This window comes from Lagenorhynchus albirostris, chromosome 14 (assembly GCF_949774975.1).
Source record: "Lagenorhynchus albirostris chromosome 14, mLagAlb1.1, whole genome shotgun sequence".
Classification (NCBI taxonomy): Eukaryota; Metazoa; Chordata; class Mammalia; order Artiodactyla; family Delphinidae; genus Lagenorhynchus; species Lagenorhynchus albirostris.
In genome coordinates, this window is record NC_083108.1 from 22872855 (window position 1) to 22893148 (window position 20294).

Consider the following 20294-nt stretch of genomic DNA (forward strand, 5'->3'; position numbering starts at 1 on the left):
AAAACTGACCCGCCTCATCCCATCTGGCTGCTTCCCGAGGAACAGCCGCTCTCCGCGCCGCCCAGGACCTGAGCTTCGGCCAAACCGCGCTTCTTCACCACGTGACCGCCGCAGGTAAGGGCCGGCTGCTGGCTGGGGCGACCCGGGCTGCGGCGAGGAGAGGCTAAGGTCCACTTGGGTTCCCCAGTCCCTTCTGGAATGTCACTCAGGTCGTTGTATCAGAGAGCTGACGTTCTCTTTGTAAAAATGTACTAGGCAATGTTGATGAAGCCGTTTTTTCTTTTCACAAACTATTTCAATCCATCTATGATCAATAGATGGATTATAGATTGTTATATTAAGACCACTGTATTAAGAGCTTTAGATGGGAGGGGACTGAAGGGAAGGTATGGATGCTTCAAACTGAAGTGTCTCTGCCGTGTGTCCGTACCTGGTCAGCGCGCAGGACACCGTCTAGGAGCTGGATATAGGCTTAGAACATAGTGATGGAAAGTATAGATTTTGGAGTCTGGAACTCTGCTCTGCCACTACTAGCTATTTTACTTTGGGTGAGTTGTTTGTATTACTCTAAGCCCCAGTTTCTCCTCTAAAATGGGCGTAAGTAAACCTGCCTCTCAAGATGATTGTAAAGGTTAAGTGAAGTACAGAAAAGACCTCATATTTGAGATATTGGGACTGGATTTTAGAAAGCTTATGGAAGAAGTTGGTTAAAGCAGTGAATTATAAAAAATGATACGTAATCAAATATTTTACCTTAAAATATAGAATTTCCCAATCTTTAATGTAGGGCCATGGCCTTTTCTTTGAACATGGATCCTCTAGTGGGCATCTTTTGATATGTCTCTCTTGCACATGCCACACGCATAATACTTCATCTATGAGTTCTAGTTTTGGTTTCTGTCAATGTAGTGAGACTTTAAAGGCTTCTGGGAAGATGCGTGTAAAATCACTTTCTGTAAGATCATCCCAATTCCAGTAAATCATTCCAGATTATTAAGGCTGTTTCCAAACTTCTGTCCACATGAATCCTAATTGGACAGCAGTTATTTTTAGCAGCTTCCCATTGTTGAATCCTTCCAAAATATTCAATTTTGCTTTCACAGAAACAACTTCCTTTCTTTGTATACTCCTATTTCATCAGTTTCTATAATATTTAAATTTCACAATTACAGTAACAAGTACAGCTGTCATAAACTGATTCTTGGTAAGCCTATGAGGACTAGTGGAGCAGAAGTTAGCAGTGGGTACTGTCAGCCACAAGCATTGGTTGGTACCGTTCGTGGAGGGCCTGCAGAATACAGTTAACAAGTAGAGGTCAGCTAAACAGGCTCTCCTGCAGTGTATACAGAATGCTAAGTATAGTGCCTAGTATATACGTGTCCAGTAATAGTAGCTACTAATATTGTTATCATTAATACCTTCAGTGTTGGAAGGATTGTTACAAATCTAACAGTTTCTTCCCCTCATTTTACAGATAAGATCAAAGTATTATGTAATTTTGGCCTTCATAATATAGATTTTGGCTTTAATAAGTTAAAGGATTATTGACGATAAACGTAATATTTTGAGTCAGAAGGATTTAAATTTGCAAAGGCATCTGGGAGTCAGCATAAAACACAAAACTCATCTAAGTCACCCCAAATCCATGTCTGTTCAGGAAGACCAGGTAGGACCACAACATGGCAATGAAGACAAGCTGCAGGGTCATGGTGACGGTGAAACTGTCCCCATCGGAGACAGGGCATTAGCACAGAGGGAAGGACTTCCCAGAGGGGGAAGAATTCGTTGAAGAACGTACACAGGGCTGAATGAAACTACAAGCAGAGCCTTGCCTTAGGTGTCCAGGTGTCCTCCCGGACTCAGTCACACTAGATGAGGCACCTGGGAAACCCAGAGCAACCTGCCAGAAGGAGGACCCAACACTCCCAGCAAAGAACGACTGTTTGGGGGCGAGTGGGTTTGTAGGTGGAGTTATGAACACCTAAGAATTCTTTGAATCCATATACTCTGTTTCTTCGTAGTTTATTTACAACATTCCTCTGAGAGCTCCTGTATTGCAACAGGTTTGTTTGATTGGGTTGGGTCAAAAGGACTTAATTTGCCAGAGAGGAGGAGGGAAGCCGGCAGCAGGGCACTTGGGTGGAGGGAGGCCTTTAAGAAGCTGCAAGCTCAGGAGACACAAAGCTCAGGTAAGGGGCTCTGCAGCCCCGAATGAACTTTTCTTCTGTGTTATTCTTTTTTTTTTTTTTTTTTTTGGTGGTACGCAGGCCTCTCACTGTTGTGGCCTCTCCCATTGCGGAGCACAGGCTCCGGACGCGCAGGCTCAGCGGCCATGGCTCACGGGCCCTGCCGCTCCGCAGCATGTGAGACCTTCCCAGACCGGGGCACAAACCCGTGTCCCCTGCATCGGCAGGTGGACTCTCAACCACTGCGCCACCAGGGAAGCCCTGTGTTATTCTTTAAGCAAACTTTTAATTTAAGAATAGTATCCAACAGGTGTGTACAAATCATAGCCTGTGCAGCTCGATGTGATTTTAATTTTATTTCGAAAGTGAAGTTCAATGTGCTTCACACATGTGTGCCCTCCCTCCCCAGGTCTCTGCAAAGACACTGACCTCTCCCCTCTTGTGCCCTCTCGCACCAGCTCTTCCTCCCACTTCCGGGACCTCTTATGCCAGTGGCCTCAGGTGAGTGGAGTATGCCACTTCCGGAGGTAGTTAATTTCCTCTGGAGTATTCCGGGGGTTCTTCTACACCAGTGTGTGTGTACCGTCACAAGGCACCTTGTAAAAACGGGCAGCGCTCAGGCCCTCCACTCCCTGAGACTGATCCTGTAATTATGGAGCAGGCCTGGGGCTTAAAACAAGCACTCTGGGGGATTCTGATGTAGGAGGCCCAGCCAAAGAATGCTTTGCTTTCTCTGCGCCAAACATGGAGATGAGCCCTGACGACCCGAGACTGAACTAGATCACAGTTTTTATCTTGTGCTGCGGAGGCAGGAGGTGGGAGGTGGTGAGCCCTGTGCTTTTCTTTCATTTTTATTAAAACTATTCTTATTTATTTGGCTGCGCCGGGTCTTAGTTGTGGCATGCGTATGGGATCTAGTTCCCCGATCAGGAATCGCAAACCCCAGCCCCCGGCATTGGGAGAGCGGAGTCTCAAACACTGCGCCACCAGGGAAGTCCCACCCTGTGTTTTATCTAACCACACCCTGAATCTCCCAAGCAGGGCGCTCAACCCTCATGTACTTTGCTCTGCTTGAGAGCCTTCCATGACCTTGAATTCTAGATGTGCCTTTTAAGAAGTGACAAGGCAGGATGCTTGGCTTCTGAGGCCTGGGGAAGTGGCCTTGGGTGTCTAAAGCCCTCAGCTGCTGTGCTAATGCTGCCAGAGAAGACCCGTGTGAGGAACAGGAAACCACGTTTGCTTTCCTTCCCAATGGAGAGAAGCTTCAGGCGTGATTTTCTTATGCCTCAGAACAGGGCCACCAGCTGTTTTTTAATGAGGTCTGTGCCCCCCTTGGTGGGTGACCATCAGCTTGAGGGAACTTTGCTTCTTCTAAGCTCCCCATACCCACTGTCCGGCGCCCATCGGCTCTGATCCAGACCATTCAACCTGAGGAGTGGCAGGTTCCATTGATACAGAAGGTTGTGTCCAGAACTTCCCCAGAAAGAAACAGCCAAGCATGTTTTCTGCCTGTGTGATTTTTTTAAAACTTCTTGTTCTGGAGAGGAATCGCATAGTAATGCTGGTTTCTTTCTGTTAATGCATTGGTTCTCAAAGTGTGGTCCCCAGACCAGGAACATCCCAGCATCACCTGGGAGCTTGTTACAAATGCAAATTATTGGGTCCTGCTTCAGATGTACAAAATCAGAAACTCTGGGGACTGGGTGTGGGAATCTGTGTTTTAACGAGTCCTTCAGGTGATTCTGATGCAGACTCGGGTGTGTGAACCGCTGGCTTAATGTGAAGTGTATGGGAACACCTTTTCACTCAAAGAAAATCTTGCCAGTTAGTGGGAGTGCAATTTTCTGGGGTGGGTGGGTGGGTTGGGCTCCCTCATTTCTATGGTGAGGGGAGGTCTGCAGGCCAGAGATGGAGAAGAAATAGAGAATGCGGCTCTGGGGTAAAGAGGTGTATTCATGGTTCTCTTGAGTGTCTTCTGACCAAGAGAGCATGACCTAAACCTGCTGGCGGGGGAGAGGCACAGAGATGATGGAGAAACCAAATCCCCATGTACCTCCAGGTCAAACAGAGTCAAATGTCCCAAAGCACAGCTGTTTAACAGGACTGGGCTCTATCCGTAACTTGCATTAAATAAGTTCCAAACTCCAGTAAAATCAGCGTGGCCAACCTGCCCTTGTTTGCCCAGGACTTTCCTGGTCTTAGCACTGAAAGTCCCATGTCCCAGGAAAGCCTTCAGGGCCAAGCTCCAATGTGTGTTTTTTGCACACCACCAATCAGTTCTCCAGTTCTCGGTGGATACTGACTGGGTGTCCTACATTTCAGTTCAATTCACTTCAATTCAATTCAGACACTATCCACTTGAAAATAGCGTCAGATCCCACAGGTTAAGGGCTCAGTCCCCATAATTTAGAGGCCAATCACAAGTCCACGTTGTCACCTGTGCTTGTGACCAACATGCTAAAGATTGAAGGTTCCCACAACCCTGTCCCTGGGTTCGATTAATTTGCTAGAGCAGCTCATAAAACTCAGAGGAACATTTTACTTCCTGAATCACTTGTTTATTATAGAAGGATGTAACTCAGCAACAGCCAGATGGAAGAGATGCATAGGACAAGACATGGGGAGAGGGCAAGGAGCCTCCATGGCCTCTCCAGGTGCACAGCTCTCCCTAAATCTCCATGTGGTCACCAATCTGGAATCTCTCTATCCTTTTGTTTTTTTTGTGGAGGCACGATTGCTTAAATCATTCACCACTGGTTACTGAACTCAATCTCTAGCCCTCCTCTCCTCCCAGGAGAAGAGGGGGTGAGACTGAAATTTCCAACCATCTAATTACAGGATTGGTTCCCCTGGCAGTCAGTCCCCACCCTTAGGTGACCTAGGGTCACTTCATTAATATAATAGAAGATACCTTTAATCACATAGGAAATTCCAAGGGTTTTGTGCCAGGAATGGGGACCAAGACCAAATATATATTTCTTATTATAAATCACAATATCACAGGGACAAAACAAGATGATTGGTCACTGGTCACCCTATTCAGTGACTGCCCACTGGAATTACCTGGTGAGTTTTAAAAATGACTGATGCTCAGGCCCACCTCCAGATATGATGGTAGACTTGGTCTGGGGTATAGACAGGGCATTAAAATGTTTAAAAGTTCCTTAGGGGATTCTAAGGCAGCTAGGGTTGAAAACCACTGTTATTTCTCCTACTAAAAAAAAAAATTTAAAAACCAAAACAAATAAAGGTCAATGGTTCTGATGAAGTTGAACCCCTACTGCACACCATACACAAAAATTGACTCAAAATGGATCAACAGCCTAAGAGATAAAACTATAAAAATCTCAGAAAACATAAGGGTAAATCTTCATGACTGGGGTTGGCAGTGAATTCTTTTTTTTTTTTTAAAGATAGGTACTTTATTTAATTAATTAATTTATTTATTTTTGGCTGTGTTGGGTCTTCGTTTCTGTGCCAGGGCTTTCTCTAGTTGCGGCAAGCGGGGCCCACTCTTCATCGCGGTGCATGGGCCTCTCACTATCGCGGCCTCTCTTGTTGCGGAGCACAGGCTCCAGACGCGCAGGCTCAGTAGTTGTGGCTCACGGGCCTAGTTGCTCCGCGGCATGTGGGATCTTCCCAGACCAGGGCTCGAACCCGTGTCCCCTGCATTAGCAGGCAGATTCTCAACCACTGCGCCACCAGGGAAGCCTGGCAGTGAATTCTTAGATATAGCATGAAAAGCCTGAGCAACAATGACAACAACGAAGATAGATAAATTAGACTTTGTCAAAAGGAAAAACTATTGTGCATAAAAAACATTATCAAGAAAATGAAAAGCCAACATACAGAATAGGAAAAAATATTTGTAAATCATATATCTGATAAAGGTCTAGTATCCAGAATATATAAAGAACTCTACAACTAAAAAAACCAAAAGGATAGACAACCTAATTAAAAATGGGCAAAGGATTGGAATAGACATTTCTCTGAAAAAGGTACACAAATCACAAACAAACATAAAAAAGACACCAGTAGTCATTAAAAAAGTGCTAATCAGGGCTTCCCTGGTGGCGCAGTGGTTGAGAGTCCGCCTACTGATGTAGGGGACGCGGGTTCGTGCCCCGGTCCGGGAAGATCCCACATGACGCGGAGCGGCTGGGCCCGTGAGCCATGGCCGCTGAGTCTGTGCGTCCGGAGCCTGTGCTCTGCAACGGGAGAGGCCACAGCAGTGAGAGGCCCGCGTACCGCAAAAAAAAAAAAAAAAAAAAAAAAAAAGTGCTAATCAAACCCATAATGGCATACCACTGTACACCCACTAGGCCGAATGTAATAATAATAATTTAAAAAACTGGAAAATAACAACAGTTGGTGATGTGGGGAAACTGGAACCCTTGCACGTTGCAGCCACTGTGGAAAACAGTTTGGCGGTTCCTCAAAAAGTTAAACGTAGAATCACCATATGTCTCAGCAATTCCATTCCTAGGTATATACCCAAAGAATTGAAAGCAGATACCAAACACTTGCACAGCATTGTTCATAGAAGCTCTATTCACAATACCCAGAAGGTGAAAACGACCCAGGTGTCTAACAACAGATGCATGGATAAACATATGTGGCTTATCCATATGATGAAATACTGTCCAGACCTAAAAAGGAATGAAGTACCCATACATGCTACAACACCGATGAACCTCAAAAACGTCATGCCAAGAGAAAGAAGCCAGACACAAAAGTCATAATATTATTTGATTTCCATTTATATTAAATATTCAGAATAGGTAATCCATAGAGACAGAGAGCCAATTAATGGGACTGGGGAGAGGGCAGAATGGGTAGTGATTTCTTAATGGGTATGGGGTGTTCTTTTGGGGTAATGAAAAAGTTTTAGGACCAGATAAACGTGGTGGTTGCACAATGTTGTTAAAATAGCTAATTGTATGTTACATGGATTTCATCTCCAAAAAAAAAATCAGTGGTTCACTCTTATCTACAAAATACAATTAAAACTAAACTCTTTAGCAGTCAGTCCTTCACAGCAGGCCTTTAATTACTTCCTGTAGCCTTATCTTTTACCACTCTCCTATTTTAACTGTTATTACTACCACTACCATGATACTACATAGAATCCCATTAGAATCCCAATGTGTGAAATACGCTCTGCCTCTCCATTAAAGCTCACCCACGTGCAGTGGAACGTCTCTACCAGTTCTTCCAGCCCACAGTCCTCTCTTATCTCTTGGAGCTCCTAACTTTTCATCCTTCAAAGCGTGGTACTTGGGACCCGGCAGCATTGGTGTCACCTGGGAGCTTATAAGAACGGAAACATCTGGAGCCCCCGCCCGAAACCCACTGAGTCGAAACCTGCATTTTAACAAGTTCCTCTGATGATTCAAGTGCACATTAAAGTCTGAGACGCATTGGTTTACTTTAGTGGGTCTCAAGTCAGGCTGTAGATCAGAATCACTTTGCAAGCTGTATTTATTTATAATGTATATTTTAAATAATATATACACATGGAAAAATTACAAATTCTATATCCTGTAAACAAAGAACAAACAGCATTGCTCTGGCCATTCAGGTATTGTGTTTCCATACGAATTGTAAAGTTTTTTGTTCTAATTCTGTGAAGAATGTCATTGGTAGTTTGATAGGGATTACATTCTATCTGTAGATTGCTTTGGGTAGTATAGTCATTTTCACAATATTGATTCTTCCAATCCAAGAACATGGTATATTTCTCCCTCTGTTTATGTCATCTTTGATTTCTTTCACTGGTATTTTATAGTTTTCTGAGTACAAGGCTTTTGCCTCCTTAGGTAGATTTATTCCTAGGTCTTTTATTCTTTTTGTTGCAGTGGTAAATGGGAATGTTTCCTTAATTTCTCTTTCTGATTTTTCATTGTTGGTGTATAGGAATGCCAGAGATATCTGTGCATTAATTTTGTATCCTGCAACCTTACCAAATTCATTGATTAGTTCTAGTAGTTTTCTGGTGGCATCTTTAGGATTTTCTAGGTATAGTATCATGTCTTTGGCAAACAGTGACAGTTTTATTTCTTCTTTTCCAATTTGGATTCCTTTTACTTCTTTTTCTTCTCTGATTGCTGTGGCTAGGACTTCCAAAACTATGTTGAATAAGAGTGGACATCCTTGTCTTGTTCCTGATCTTAATGGAAATGCTTTCAGTTTTTCACCATTGAGTATGATGTTTGCTGTGGGTTTGTCATATATGGCCTTTATTATGTTGAGGTAAGTTCCCTCTATGCCTACTTTCTGGAGTTTTTTTTATCATAAGTGGGTGTTGAATTTTGTCAGTAGCTTTTTCTGCATCTATTGAGATGATCATATGGGTTTTATCCTTAAGTTTGTTAATACAGTGTATCACACTGATTGATTTGTGTATAGAAGAATCCTTGCATTCCTGGGATAAACCCCACTTGATCACGGTGTATGATCCCTTTAACGTGTTGTTGGATTCTGTTTGCCAGTATTTTGTTGAGGATTTTTGCATCTATGTTCATCAGTGATATTGGCCTGTAGTTTTCTTTCTTTGTGACATCCTTGTCCGGTTTTGGTATCAGGGTGATGGTGGCCTTGTAGAATGAGTTTGGGAGTGTTCCTCCCTCTGCTATATTTTGGAAGAGTTTGAGAAGGATATGTGTTAGCTCTTCTCTAAACGTTTGATAGAATTTGCCTGTGAAGCCATCTGGTCCTGGACTTTTGTTTGTTGGAAGATTTTAAATTACAGTTTCAATTTCATTACTTGTGATAGGTCTGTTTATATATTCTAATTCTTCCTGGTTCAGTCTTAGAAAATTGTACCTTTCCAAGAATTTGTCCATTTCTTTGTGGCTGTCCATTTTATTGGCTTATAGTTGTTTGTAGTAGTTTCTTATAATCCTTTGTATTTCTGCAGTGTCAGTTGTGATTTCCCCTTTTTCATTTCTAATTCTATTGATTTGTGTCCTCTCCCTTTTTTTCTTGATGAATCGGGCTAAGGGTTTATCAATTTTGTTTATCTTCTCCAAGAACCAACTTTTAGTTTTATTGATTTTTGCTATTGTTTTCTTCGTTTCTATTTCATTTACTTCTGCTCTGATCTTTATAATTTCTTTCCTTCTACTTATTTTGGGTTTTCTTTGTTCTTCTTTCTCTAGTTGTTTTAAGTGTAGGGTTAGATTGTTTATTTGAGATTTTTCTTGTTTCTTGAGGTGAGATTGTATTGCTATAAACTTCCTTCTTAGAACTGCTTTTGCTTCGTCCCATAGGTTTTGGGTTGTCATGTTTTCACTGTCATTTGTTTCTATGTTTTTAAAAATTTCTTCATTGATTTCTTCAGTGATCTCTTGGTTTTTTAGTTGCACACTGTTTAGCCTCCATGTATTTGTGTTTTTTACAGGTTTTTTCCTGTAATTGGTTTCCAGTCTCATAGCATTGTGGTCAGAAAAGATGCTTGATATGATTTCAATTTTCTTAAATTTTCTGAGGCTTGATTTGTGACCCAAGATGTGATCTATCGTGGAGAATGTTCCATGTGCACTTGAAAGAAAGTGTATTCTGCCACTTTTGGGTGGGATGTTCTATAAATATCAATTAGATCTAACTGGTCTATTGTGTCATTTAAAGCTTGTGTTTCCTTATTTATTTTCTGTTTGAATGAACTGTCCATGGGTGTAAATGGGGTGTTAAAGCCCCTACTATTATTGTGTTACTGTCGATTTCTCCTTTCATGGTTGTAAGCATTTGCCTTATGTATTGAGGTGCTCCTATGTTGGGTGCATAAACATTTATAATTGTTATATCTTCTTCTTGGATTGATCCTTTGATCATTATGTAGTATCTCTCCTTATCTCTTGTAACGGTCTTTATTTTAAAGTCTATTTTATCTGATACAAGTATTGCTACTCCAGCTTTCTTTTGAGTTCCAGGTGCATGGAATATCTTTTTTAATCCATTCACTTTCAGTCTGTATGTGTCCGTAGGTCTGAAATGGATCTCTTGTAGACAGCATATATATGGGTCTTGTTTTTTGTGGGTTTTTTTTTGTTTTTTTTGCGATACGCGGGCCTCTCACTGTTGCGGCCTCTCCCATTGCGGAGCACAGTCTCCGGACGCGCAGGCTCAGCGGTCATGGCTCACGGGCCCAGCCGCTCCGCGGCATGTGGGATCTTCCCGGACGGGGGCACGAACCCGTGTCCCCTACATCGGCAGGCAGACTCTCAACCACTGTGCCACCAGGGAAGCCCATGGGTCTTGTTTTTGTATCCATTCAGCCAGTCTGTTTTGTTTGGGGCATTTAATCCATTTACATTCAAGGTTATTATTGGTATGTGTGTTTCTATTACCATTTTCTTAATTGTTTTGGGTTTGTTTTTGTGGGTCTCTTGAGAAAGAAAAACAGAGCTGGAGGAATCAGGCTCCTGGACTTCAAACTATACTACAAAGCTACAGTAATCAAGACAGTATGGTACTGGCACAAAAACAGAAATATAGATCAATGGTACAGGATAGAATGCCCAGAGATAAACCCACGCACATATGGGCACCTAATTTATGACAAAGGAGGCAAGAACATGCAATGGAGAAAAGACAGCCTCTTCAATAAGTGGTGCTGGGAAAACTGGACAGCTACATGTAAAAGAATGAAATTAAAACACTACCTAACACCATGCACAAATGTAAACTCCAAATGGATTAAAGACTTAAATGTAAGACCAGACACTATAAAACTCTTAGAAGAAAACATAGGAAGAAACACTCTTTGACATAAACCACAGCAAGATCTTTTTTGACCCACCTCCTAGAGTAACAGAAATAAAAACAAAAATAAATAAATGGGACTTAATTAAATGTAAAAGCTTTTGCACAGCAAAGAAAAGCATAAGCAAGACAAAAAGACAACCCTCAGAATGGGAGAAAATATTTGCAAATGAAACAACAGACAAAGAATTAATCTCCAAAATATACAAACAGCTCATGGAGCTCAATAGCAAAAAAAACAAACAAACAATACAGTTAAAAAATGAGTGGAAGACCTAAATAGACATTTTACCAAGGAAGACATATGGATGGCCAAGAGGCACATGAAAAGCTGCTCAACATCACTAATTATTAGAGAAATGCAAATCAAAGCTACAATGAGGTATCACCTCATGCCAGTCAGAATGGCCATTATCAAAAAATCTAGAAACAATAAATGCTGGAAAGGGTGTGATGAAAAGGGAACCCTCCTGCACTGTTGGTGGGAATGTAAATTGATACAACCACTATGGAGAACAGTATGGAGGTTCCTTAAAAAACTAAAAATAGAACTACCACATGACCCAGCAATCCCACTACTGGGCATATACCCTGAGAAAACCATAATTCAAAAAGAGTCATGTACCAAAATGTCCATTGCAGCACTATTTACAATAGCCAGGACATGGAAGCAACCTAAGTGTCCATCAACAGACGAATGGATAAAGAAGATGTGGCACATATATATAATGGAATATTACTCAGCCATATAAAGAAATGAAATTGAGTTACTTGTAGTGAGGTGATGGACCTAGAGTCTGTCATACAGAGTGAAGTAAGTCAGAAAGAGAAAAACAAATACCATATGCTAACGCATACAGATATGGAATCTAAAAAAAAAAATGATACTGATGAACCTAGTTGCAGGGCAGGAATAAAGAGGTAGACGTAGAAAATGGACTTGAGGACATGGGGTGGGAGGGCAAAGCTGGGGCGAAGTGAGAGTAGCATCGACATATATACACTACCGAATGTAAAATAGTTGGCTGGTGGGAAGCAGCCGCATAGCACAGGGAGATCAGCTCGGTGCTTTGTGACCACCTAGAGGGGTGGAATAAGGAGGGTGGGAGGGAGGTTCAAGAGGGAGGGGATATGGGGATATATGTATACATATAGCTGATTCACTTTGTTATACAGCAGCGACTAACACAACACTGTAAAGCAATTATACTCCAATAAAGATCTATATATAAAAAAAAGAGCATTGCTCACCACTCAGTTCCTCAAGAAATAAGTCCTAACCCACTGCAGTCTTTGACCGACAGTGCACTCTGAGAGGTGTGAGGTGATCCCTCATTGTGGTTTTGGTTTGCGTTTCCCTGATGATCAGTGATGTTGGTGTTGCTCTTTATCTTTTGATGCGACTGTTCCATCTGCTCACCAAGGTGACATCCTGCGGGGCCTCAGGGATGCGGCTTCTTTACATTCTCACCTCGGCACAGGGCTTTGTGTGACGATGCTTGTTAATGATGAGGCTTCAAAGAGTGTCTGTGGCTCATATGATGATTTGTTCTTTTTTTAGTTCCATGGACCAAACACAGAAAAGAATGCTGGACCAGCCCCTTTGCATCCCCACTGCCCAGCTCAAGAAGAAAAGGACATCAGTGATATCTTTCTTTTCCAAGGTCTGAGACAAATTATTAGGAACAGATGTCCCTGCTCAGCAGCCACTGTGTGTACTTGCTCTTCTGCCTTCGTTTGGTTCCTTCCCTTCCTTCTACTGAGGTTCCTTCTCCTGAAAAAAAGTTTGATGACAGCTCTTTAAACACAAATAGGATGTTTATATGATAACAAGAAGATGAGTTGGGAAGAATTCAGCTTGCTGCGAACTTAATGATAAAAATATAGAATGAACTGCAGTGAATATTCAGAAATACTGATGAGACTTGGTAATCACCTGAATACCAAATAGGGCTGTGGGTCTCCTCTCCAGCCCCCACCCACTAATAAGGATGGTGAGGAAGCGGTTTGTTCTTGGATCTTGTCTGGATCTTGGTTCTGACCCCAGGACATGTTGGTATGTCCTGTGATGTGCAGAACACCAGGACCTTCCTAGCATCAGGGGTTAAATGCTCTAAAAACCTATCTCTTGCCTTGAAGTTAATTAGAGTTTAGTCCTTGAAGTACAGATTTCTGCATCAGCCACACAGCGCTTCCAATTTGCATTATTTATGCATTTCTTTTCCTAATCTTAATTGCTCAGATGCTCGCATTCTGAGGTAGGACATCCGTCAGGTGCCCTGAAATGCCTGTAGATGTGCTTTGCTAATTGTGTCAAATGCTGTTGAGAGGCTGAGTGAGGTGAGCTCTGAGAATTGACCCTGGGATTTAGCTACACTGGGGGAGAGGGGGTGGGGAGGGGGTATGGATGCCATCAACCTGATTGCAGAAGGTTCAAGGGAGAATGGAGGAGAGCAGCTGAAGAAAGCAAGTATAGACACGTCTTTCAAGCTTTAGCTACGAAGTAGAGCAGAAAAATGGGGAAGGGCTGGGGGAGGGAGAAGGGTCAAGGAATCTCTGCGACAGGAGGAACACAGCTTACCTTGTCCTCTTTAAGGGACCCCTATTCTCAGATCACATCAACACTTCTAAAGCCCCCTTTTCTCAGCTCTGTCACACCCACAACTGCCTAGACACCTCTCTCCATAATGCCCCCAAACCTACCTCAACATTAGCTCTGCATTTTTTTTCTCCACCCCTTTCCCCTTCCTCCATCCATTTCTTCGTTATGTAGATCAAACTAATATATTCCCAGCAAAAACCAGATGTCTTTAGGTGGAGAAATAAGGATTAAAATTGAGCGGGCAACACAGGATTTTCTTTAGAGGGAGGGATTAGGGTTGGCGATGGGTAGGGTGTGACTCTGAACACTCCCAAATCAATACATTTTTGACTCGCCACCCAGGTCTCTTGGAAACTGAGCCTCCAGAAGCAGGAGCCTCTGAAGAATGTGTCTTTCAACTTGGCAGAGAGAGCCTGGGACCCCAGTTTTAAAAAGCGTCATATGGCAATGAGAAGCCTAGGAACTATGGCCTGTGAGACCCCGGACAAGGTAGGAAGGGCAGGGGGCACTTGGCCAGCCCTCACGGCCTGGAGTCCTCAGCACTGGGATGGGGGGCTTCATGTACTAGTTGTCTACTGCTGTGTAACAGTCCATCAGGGGCCTGGCGTTTATTATCTTACAGTTTCCTTGGGTCAGGAGTCCAGGTACCACTTAGCTGCATCCCCTACACAAGGTCTTGCAAGGCTGCCATGAAGGTGTGGGCCAGACTGCATTCCTTTCTGAAGTTCAGGGTCATCTTCCAAGCTCATGTGGCTGTTGGAAGAATTCATTTCCTTCCAGTTGTAGGACTAAGGTCCTTATTTCCTTGCTGAGTGGCCGCCCTCAGCTCCTTGAGGCCACCCTCTCACAACACGGCAGCTCACTTCTTCACGGCCAGTGGGAGAGTGTCTCCCACTCCTGTCTGCTAGATGGAGTCTCATATAATGTAAGGGAACCATGGGAATGATGTCCGTCACCACTGTCATGTTTGAGAGGCCACAAGCAAGTCACTGGCTCCTTACACACTCAAGGGAAGGAGATTGTACAAAGGCACACATGACTCATTTGGGGTCATCTTAGGGTCATCACACCTCAGGATCATCAGCCTTGGGAAACAGAGCTGCAGGTAGGATTAACACACAGCTGGACATCACCCTCCAGTGAATTTAATTTTTCTAATCATCAATGCTTGTTTAGTAAAAGATGTTTTCCCCACCTCTTCCTTCAGCATCTGTAAACTTAAGCGACCATTTTGCCTTATCCCCTGTAAAGGTACCCAGTACACCCAGATCGCTGGATTGTCCAGGTCCACCACCCTCCTTGACGTGCCCTCCCCAGCCTCACCTACCCATAGGCCATGCTGCAGACTGCTCTCCTTCCAAGACCGAATTGGGCTCTTGGGTTGGGTTAACGGAAGCATTTGTACTTTGCTGAGAGTTGTGGCAGCAGGTGCTGAAGAAAGCCACGGCCTCTTAGTCCAAGTCCCGGGTTATTGGAAGATTAGGAGTGGAGATACTTTTCAACTCATGGGGAGCAACTCCTGTGCTGCTAATGCTTTCCAAACCTTGGTAACAGGTGAGAAAGTATAAAATGATTGTCCTGGACCTGCTGGTGCATGGACGGTATGACCCCATGAGTTCTGAAGTCATCCACGAGAGCCTGAAGACCCTGACCATCATGCTGGGCAAGATCCAGGGGAAAGGCTTTGGCTCCTTCTTCATAGACATCACATAGACAGAGATCAGGACTTTGTTAGATGATGTAAGTGAGACAACGCAGGATGATTCCAGGTTCTTAAAGTCAAATGTGAGCCCTGGTTGGTGTGTTGCTCAGGAAACAAGGCCTCTATTGTTCACTATTTATTAAGAAATCTTGTTGAGAGATTGGTACCGTGCTGGGGGTTATGGAAGACATATAAAGACATGTAGGATTTCATCACCACTCTGCGAGGAGTTTTCACTGTCATGGAGCAGTGAGTACATGTACACTGTTGATGGGGATGCACATGTGTACTCAACGCTCTCTTATAAATGTAACGGTAAGAGTGGTTTGCACTTAGTGAACCCTTACTGTGTACCAGGCACAGTGCTGGGCAATCTACATGGATTGTCTCATCTAATCTTCCCAATAACCCTGTGAGGCAGGCACTGTTATCTTCACTTTATAGAGGAGGAAACCAAGGCCTAGAAAGGTTAGGTAACTTGCCCACGGTTCACAGAGCCGGTAAGTGGATATGAAGCCAGGCCCTTTGCCCAGGGCCTGCACTCTTAACTGCCGGGTGACAAGGCAGGTAGAGCAAAAAGTGCACAGATAGAGAAAACGCGAGGACTGAGAAGCTAATCAGTTAGCTTACCCCAGTTACAAACACACACACACACACACACACGTGCACACACATGCACACACACACACAGAAAGATAAGACCTTTAGAATGGGGAACAGAGCGACAGGGAACTTGCATTTACTCACAGAGCGTCTTGCGTGAGTTCCCAACACCTAATTCCCCGGGAGTAACCCAGCGAAAGCGAGGTGCCTGCCCCTCACGGGAGGAAGAGAAACCTCGAAATTATAAAACTTGGAGCATATAGAGGAGCTGCTGGGACATTTGCCTCTCCTTCCGCTCAGAGAGGCAGAGAGGCCTTTGCTCTGGGATGTAAACCGGCCCTCTCTGGGGCTGGGAGAGGAAGGTCTCTACTCCACCTCCCTGGAATATAAGCAGATATCTCCGGGCAAGCGTCTCTAAATCCCTCTGGAGGCGTCATCTTAATGGCCAGGGCTTGTTTGCCATTCAAGTATTTTTTAAACCCAGGTCGACTGTAGTGTTTGATCAGGAACTCCTTGTCATGGTGAAACCTGGGAATACTCATGGGGAGCTGTTTCTGACAGTTTGTATCCCTGTCATAGAGTTCTTCACTGCCTGCCTGGGCTGTGCCCCATCAGGTGATTGTCAGACTCCCAGGGGGACAGGCAACCCCTTACACATCTCTGTACATCTCACAGCATTAGGGTCATGCTTCAGGTAGAGTTAGGTCTCAATAAGTGCTAGTTGAATTAAATTAAACACATACAATTAAACACATACACACACACACACGTGGAACAGTGAAGAAAGTGCAACACGAAAGCAGTTTCTGTATGTGTCATGTGTGCTAAAAAATTGTTTTAAATACTTCAGAAGATGATCAGTGGTCTCCACTCTTGCTGAGTGTCTGTGACCCCCATTTCTAGGTGAGGAGGCCTGTCCCAGACCAGTCCCTTCTGGTTCACTTGGAGCTGGACAAGATCAAGAAACACTGATATAAAAATCCCTTCACCATGAGTCAGGAGGCTGAGTTGCTACCCTGGTTCGCTGTTCCCTGATGGTGTGACTCTAGGTGAATCACTGAAATGCCCTGAGCCTCTGTCTCCCTAACTGGGCAGGGAGATACTCAGACCAGACAGCTCCCCTGGGAGAGGGAGGAAGGGCCGAAGCCACTGACTTGCAGTCAGGGACAAACCAGCGAATCAGACCCAAAGCAGGGAGAGCTGGCAGGGCGTCAGGGAAGAAACAGAATTGTTATTTCTGCTGCAGGTGGGAGAAACTCAGACCAGGGTAAAGAGAGATGGCCTGGCAAACATGCTGGAAGTAGTAAGCAGGGGATGGGTCGAATGAATTAGGGTGCAGCCCAAAAAAATCCCTTTACGTATTGACGTGGAAAGAGCTCCCAGAGAGAATGGTGAAAAATCAAGGTGTATAAAAATCCCTTTACGTATTGACATGGAAAGAGCTCCCAGAGAGAATGGTGAAAAATCAAGGTGTATAACAGTGGGATGGTCCACATCCATTGGTTTAAAAATGTGGGAAAGGGCTATGTAATATATATTTCATTTTTTTCTTCTTTATTTTTTGGAGGAATCACACAAAATTTATGACTTTGTGGGGAGGGAAATTTGGTGGCGGGTGGAGAGGTGTAGGAAGGGAGACTTACTTTTTTATAAACCTTTTTGGTTATTTTGAATTTCGAACCAAGTAAATATAATCAATCTCCAAAATGTTAATGAAGAAAAAAGCTGGGAAGCTGGAAGTAGCACCAGTGAGCCCCCAGTCTAACCCTCTCGTCTGCTGAAGAAGAGGTTCACTGAAGACTCAGCCCGTCTCCGCTCTGTCCCGGAGCCCGGCTGGCTGAGTGCCATAGACTGGATCTGATGTCCCACCTGTAACATGCAGCAAGGGACCAGGGCTGTGCTGTTCTCTGATGCAGCTGCCTTTTGGCATTGACCCGAGGTTTCTTGTTCTGTTCGCGGGGGACCCACAGGAGAATGACAGCCTGAGATACTCGGCCTTTGTCTTGTTTGGGCAACTGGCTGCCTTTGCTGGGCGGAAGTGGAAGAGATTTTTCACCCGTCAGGTGAAGCCGACTCAGGATTCTCTCCTGAGCCATTTACAGGATAGGAATCCCCAGGTTGCCAAGGTGAGTCCGTGACTCTAGCCAGCAGCATGAAACCTCAATGCCATTCCTCAAGGGAGTTGGAATGCAGCCCTGCCGCGTGGAGATGCCAGGCCCTCAGTTCCTGCCAGTTCAGTTACGGACACTCAGCCGTGTATCCATGTGAATCCTGGAGAAAGTGCCTCGTCGATGGCTAATCTCTCTCTGAGCAGGAGTGTTGTTTTACATTTGCTCTTGCCCCACTTGCCCGGTCCCAGCACCTGTCAAATGCCAGATACACTCAGGTTAATGGGGGTAGGGGGTGGGGGCAGGGAGGTGCTGCTTGCTCCGTGGGGCACCACCTCCCATCAGAGGAGATTTATTCATATCAGTTAGCTTTTGTCACTGCACCTGGTACAGATTTCCCACCCTTGGCTTCTTAGTTTCCTATGAAGCTTTTGTGTTATTCTTGGAGAAAATGTGTCCTAACCAGGTTGGATCAACCTCAGGGCTGCTTTGGAGCAGGTGAGTGTTTCAAAACCACCAGGAGCAAAGGTTCCACCAAATCACCTGCCTTCTTTAAGGTCACGCATGAGGGAGGGCGAGAGAGAGAAGGAGAGAAAGGTTGAGATTGAATTTAGGAATCCAGCACTACTTTTGATGAGACAATAAGGGCTGTGATAAAGTGTAAAGCTTTGCCCTCCCCACCAGCCCCAAAGTATAGACATGGTCGTTTTATAAGCATAAATCCTTTAAGATTCAAGTTTTCAAACTTCCTGGAAGTTACTTTCACTCTTAGTGGCCCCCAGACCACAGATTGGGTGCAACACTTTTCCTTGCTTGGGATTATAAAACTCTCTAACATTTCTGACAATAAGATGGTAATATTATTTCTCTCAGGCTTGCAAAACAACTTTTCGAGCCTGTTCTCCGTATCTGAGACAAAGGAAGGACTACAGCTTCCAGAGTGAAGAGGACCAAAGGAACCCTAAACTCTGCTGGCAGCTGGTGAGTGAGCAAAGGGCAGGAGAGGTTCTCCCAGGTTCCTTGCCCTCCCAGTGTTAATGCAGAAGGTGGCTGGGCACATCAGGGAGTTACCCCCTAAAACGACTCAGACCAAGTATGTTTCAACTGTAATTGACCCATAATGCGATGTAAATGGCAAAACACCCAGAGGATTATGCATAAAATATATTGGCAGTTCCAGCTTAGATCGTTGGGTGAAATATATTGGCAGTTCCAGCTTAGATCATTGGGTGAAGTATATTGACAGTTCCAGCTTAGATCATTGGGTGAAATATATTGGCAGTTCCAGCTTAGATCATTGGGTGAAATATATTGACAGTTCCAGCTTAGATCGTTGGGTGAAATATATTGGCAGTTCCAGTTTAGATCATTGGGTGAAATATATTGGCAGTTCCAGCTTAGATCATTGGGTGAAATATATTGACAGTTCCAGCTTAGATCATTGGGTGAAATATATTGACAGTTCCAGCTTAGATCGTTGGGTGAAATATATTGACAGTTCCAGCTTAGATCATTGGGTGAAGTATATTGACAGTTCCAGCTTAGATTGCTGGGTGAAATATATTGGCAGTTCCAGTTTAGATCATTGGGTGAAATATATTGGCAGTTCCAGTTGAGATCGTTGGGTGAAATATATTGGCGGTTTAGATCATCATTTGGATAATGATGCCTCCTCCGCTGAGAATCTGAAGATTGTTTATCCTCATGCTCTGCCTTTGACAACTGTCTGCTCGTTCTAGAGTCAAGGAGGTTTACTGACTTCCTTCCTCACGTGTCCCTTTGCCAATTTCTTTCAGAGCCACTATCATCCAGAGCTCCTGCAGTTCTTCTATGCAAACAAAATCCTGTAAACACAGAGCAGCAGGGAAATGGTTCCAGTGAACACATTGCTGGGGGCTGATATTCCCCCTTTTAACTCTTTGGATACTTCTGCTGCTTCTTGTGATTATGATAGAAAAGGGGGTGTTGGGAGAGCAATTGATGGCAAAAAATAATACTGTGGAATTGTATAATTACACCCAAAGTACATTCTAAATAGCTTTTATATGTCTCATTTTCTCCCCACAGAAATTTGATGAGAAGGTGCATGCTTTAAAACATTTAAAGTATATGTAGATTCAGTGCTTATTTCTCAGCTATTTTCTTCTTAAGGATATCTCTGTCACCAATTTTTAATTTTACTTTTAATTTCTAAGGCTTAGGAGAATAACTACTACCTGAAGTGTTTGTTTTTTTTAATCTCCTATTGATACTTTGGCATTTGCTATTAATATCTTTTTTTTTTTTTTTTTTGCGGTACTCCGGCCTCTCACTGTTGTGGCCTCTCCCAT

General features: G+C 43.8%; 1 protein-coding gene across 1 annotated transcript; it reads left to right on the plus strand.

Annotated features, from left to right (window-relative positions):
- Positions 1-7: 7 nt before the first annotated feature.
- MRO (maestro) lies at positions 8-20094 on the plus strand. Its single transcript, XM_060120971.1, is given in 7 exon segments — positions 8-114; positions 12511-12613; positions 13894-14040; positions 15106-15291; positions 17827-17982; positions 18838-18945; positions 19761-20094. Coding segments are annotated over 6 exon segments (750 nt in total). The 5' UTR covers positions 8-114; positions 12511-12514; the 3' UTR covers positions 19815-20094.
- The last annotated feature ends 200 nt before the right edge of the window (positions 20095-20294 follow it).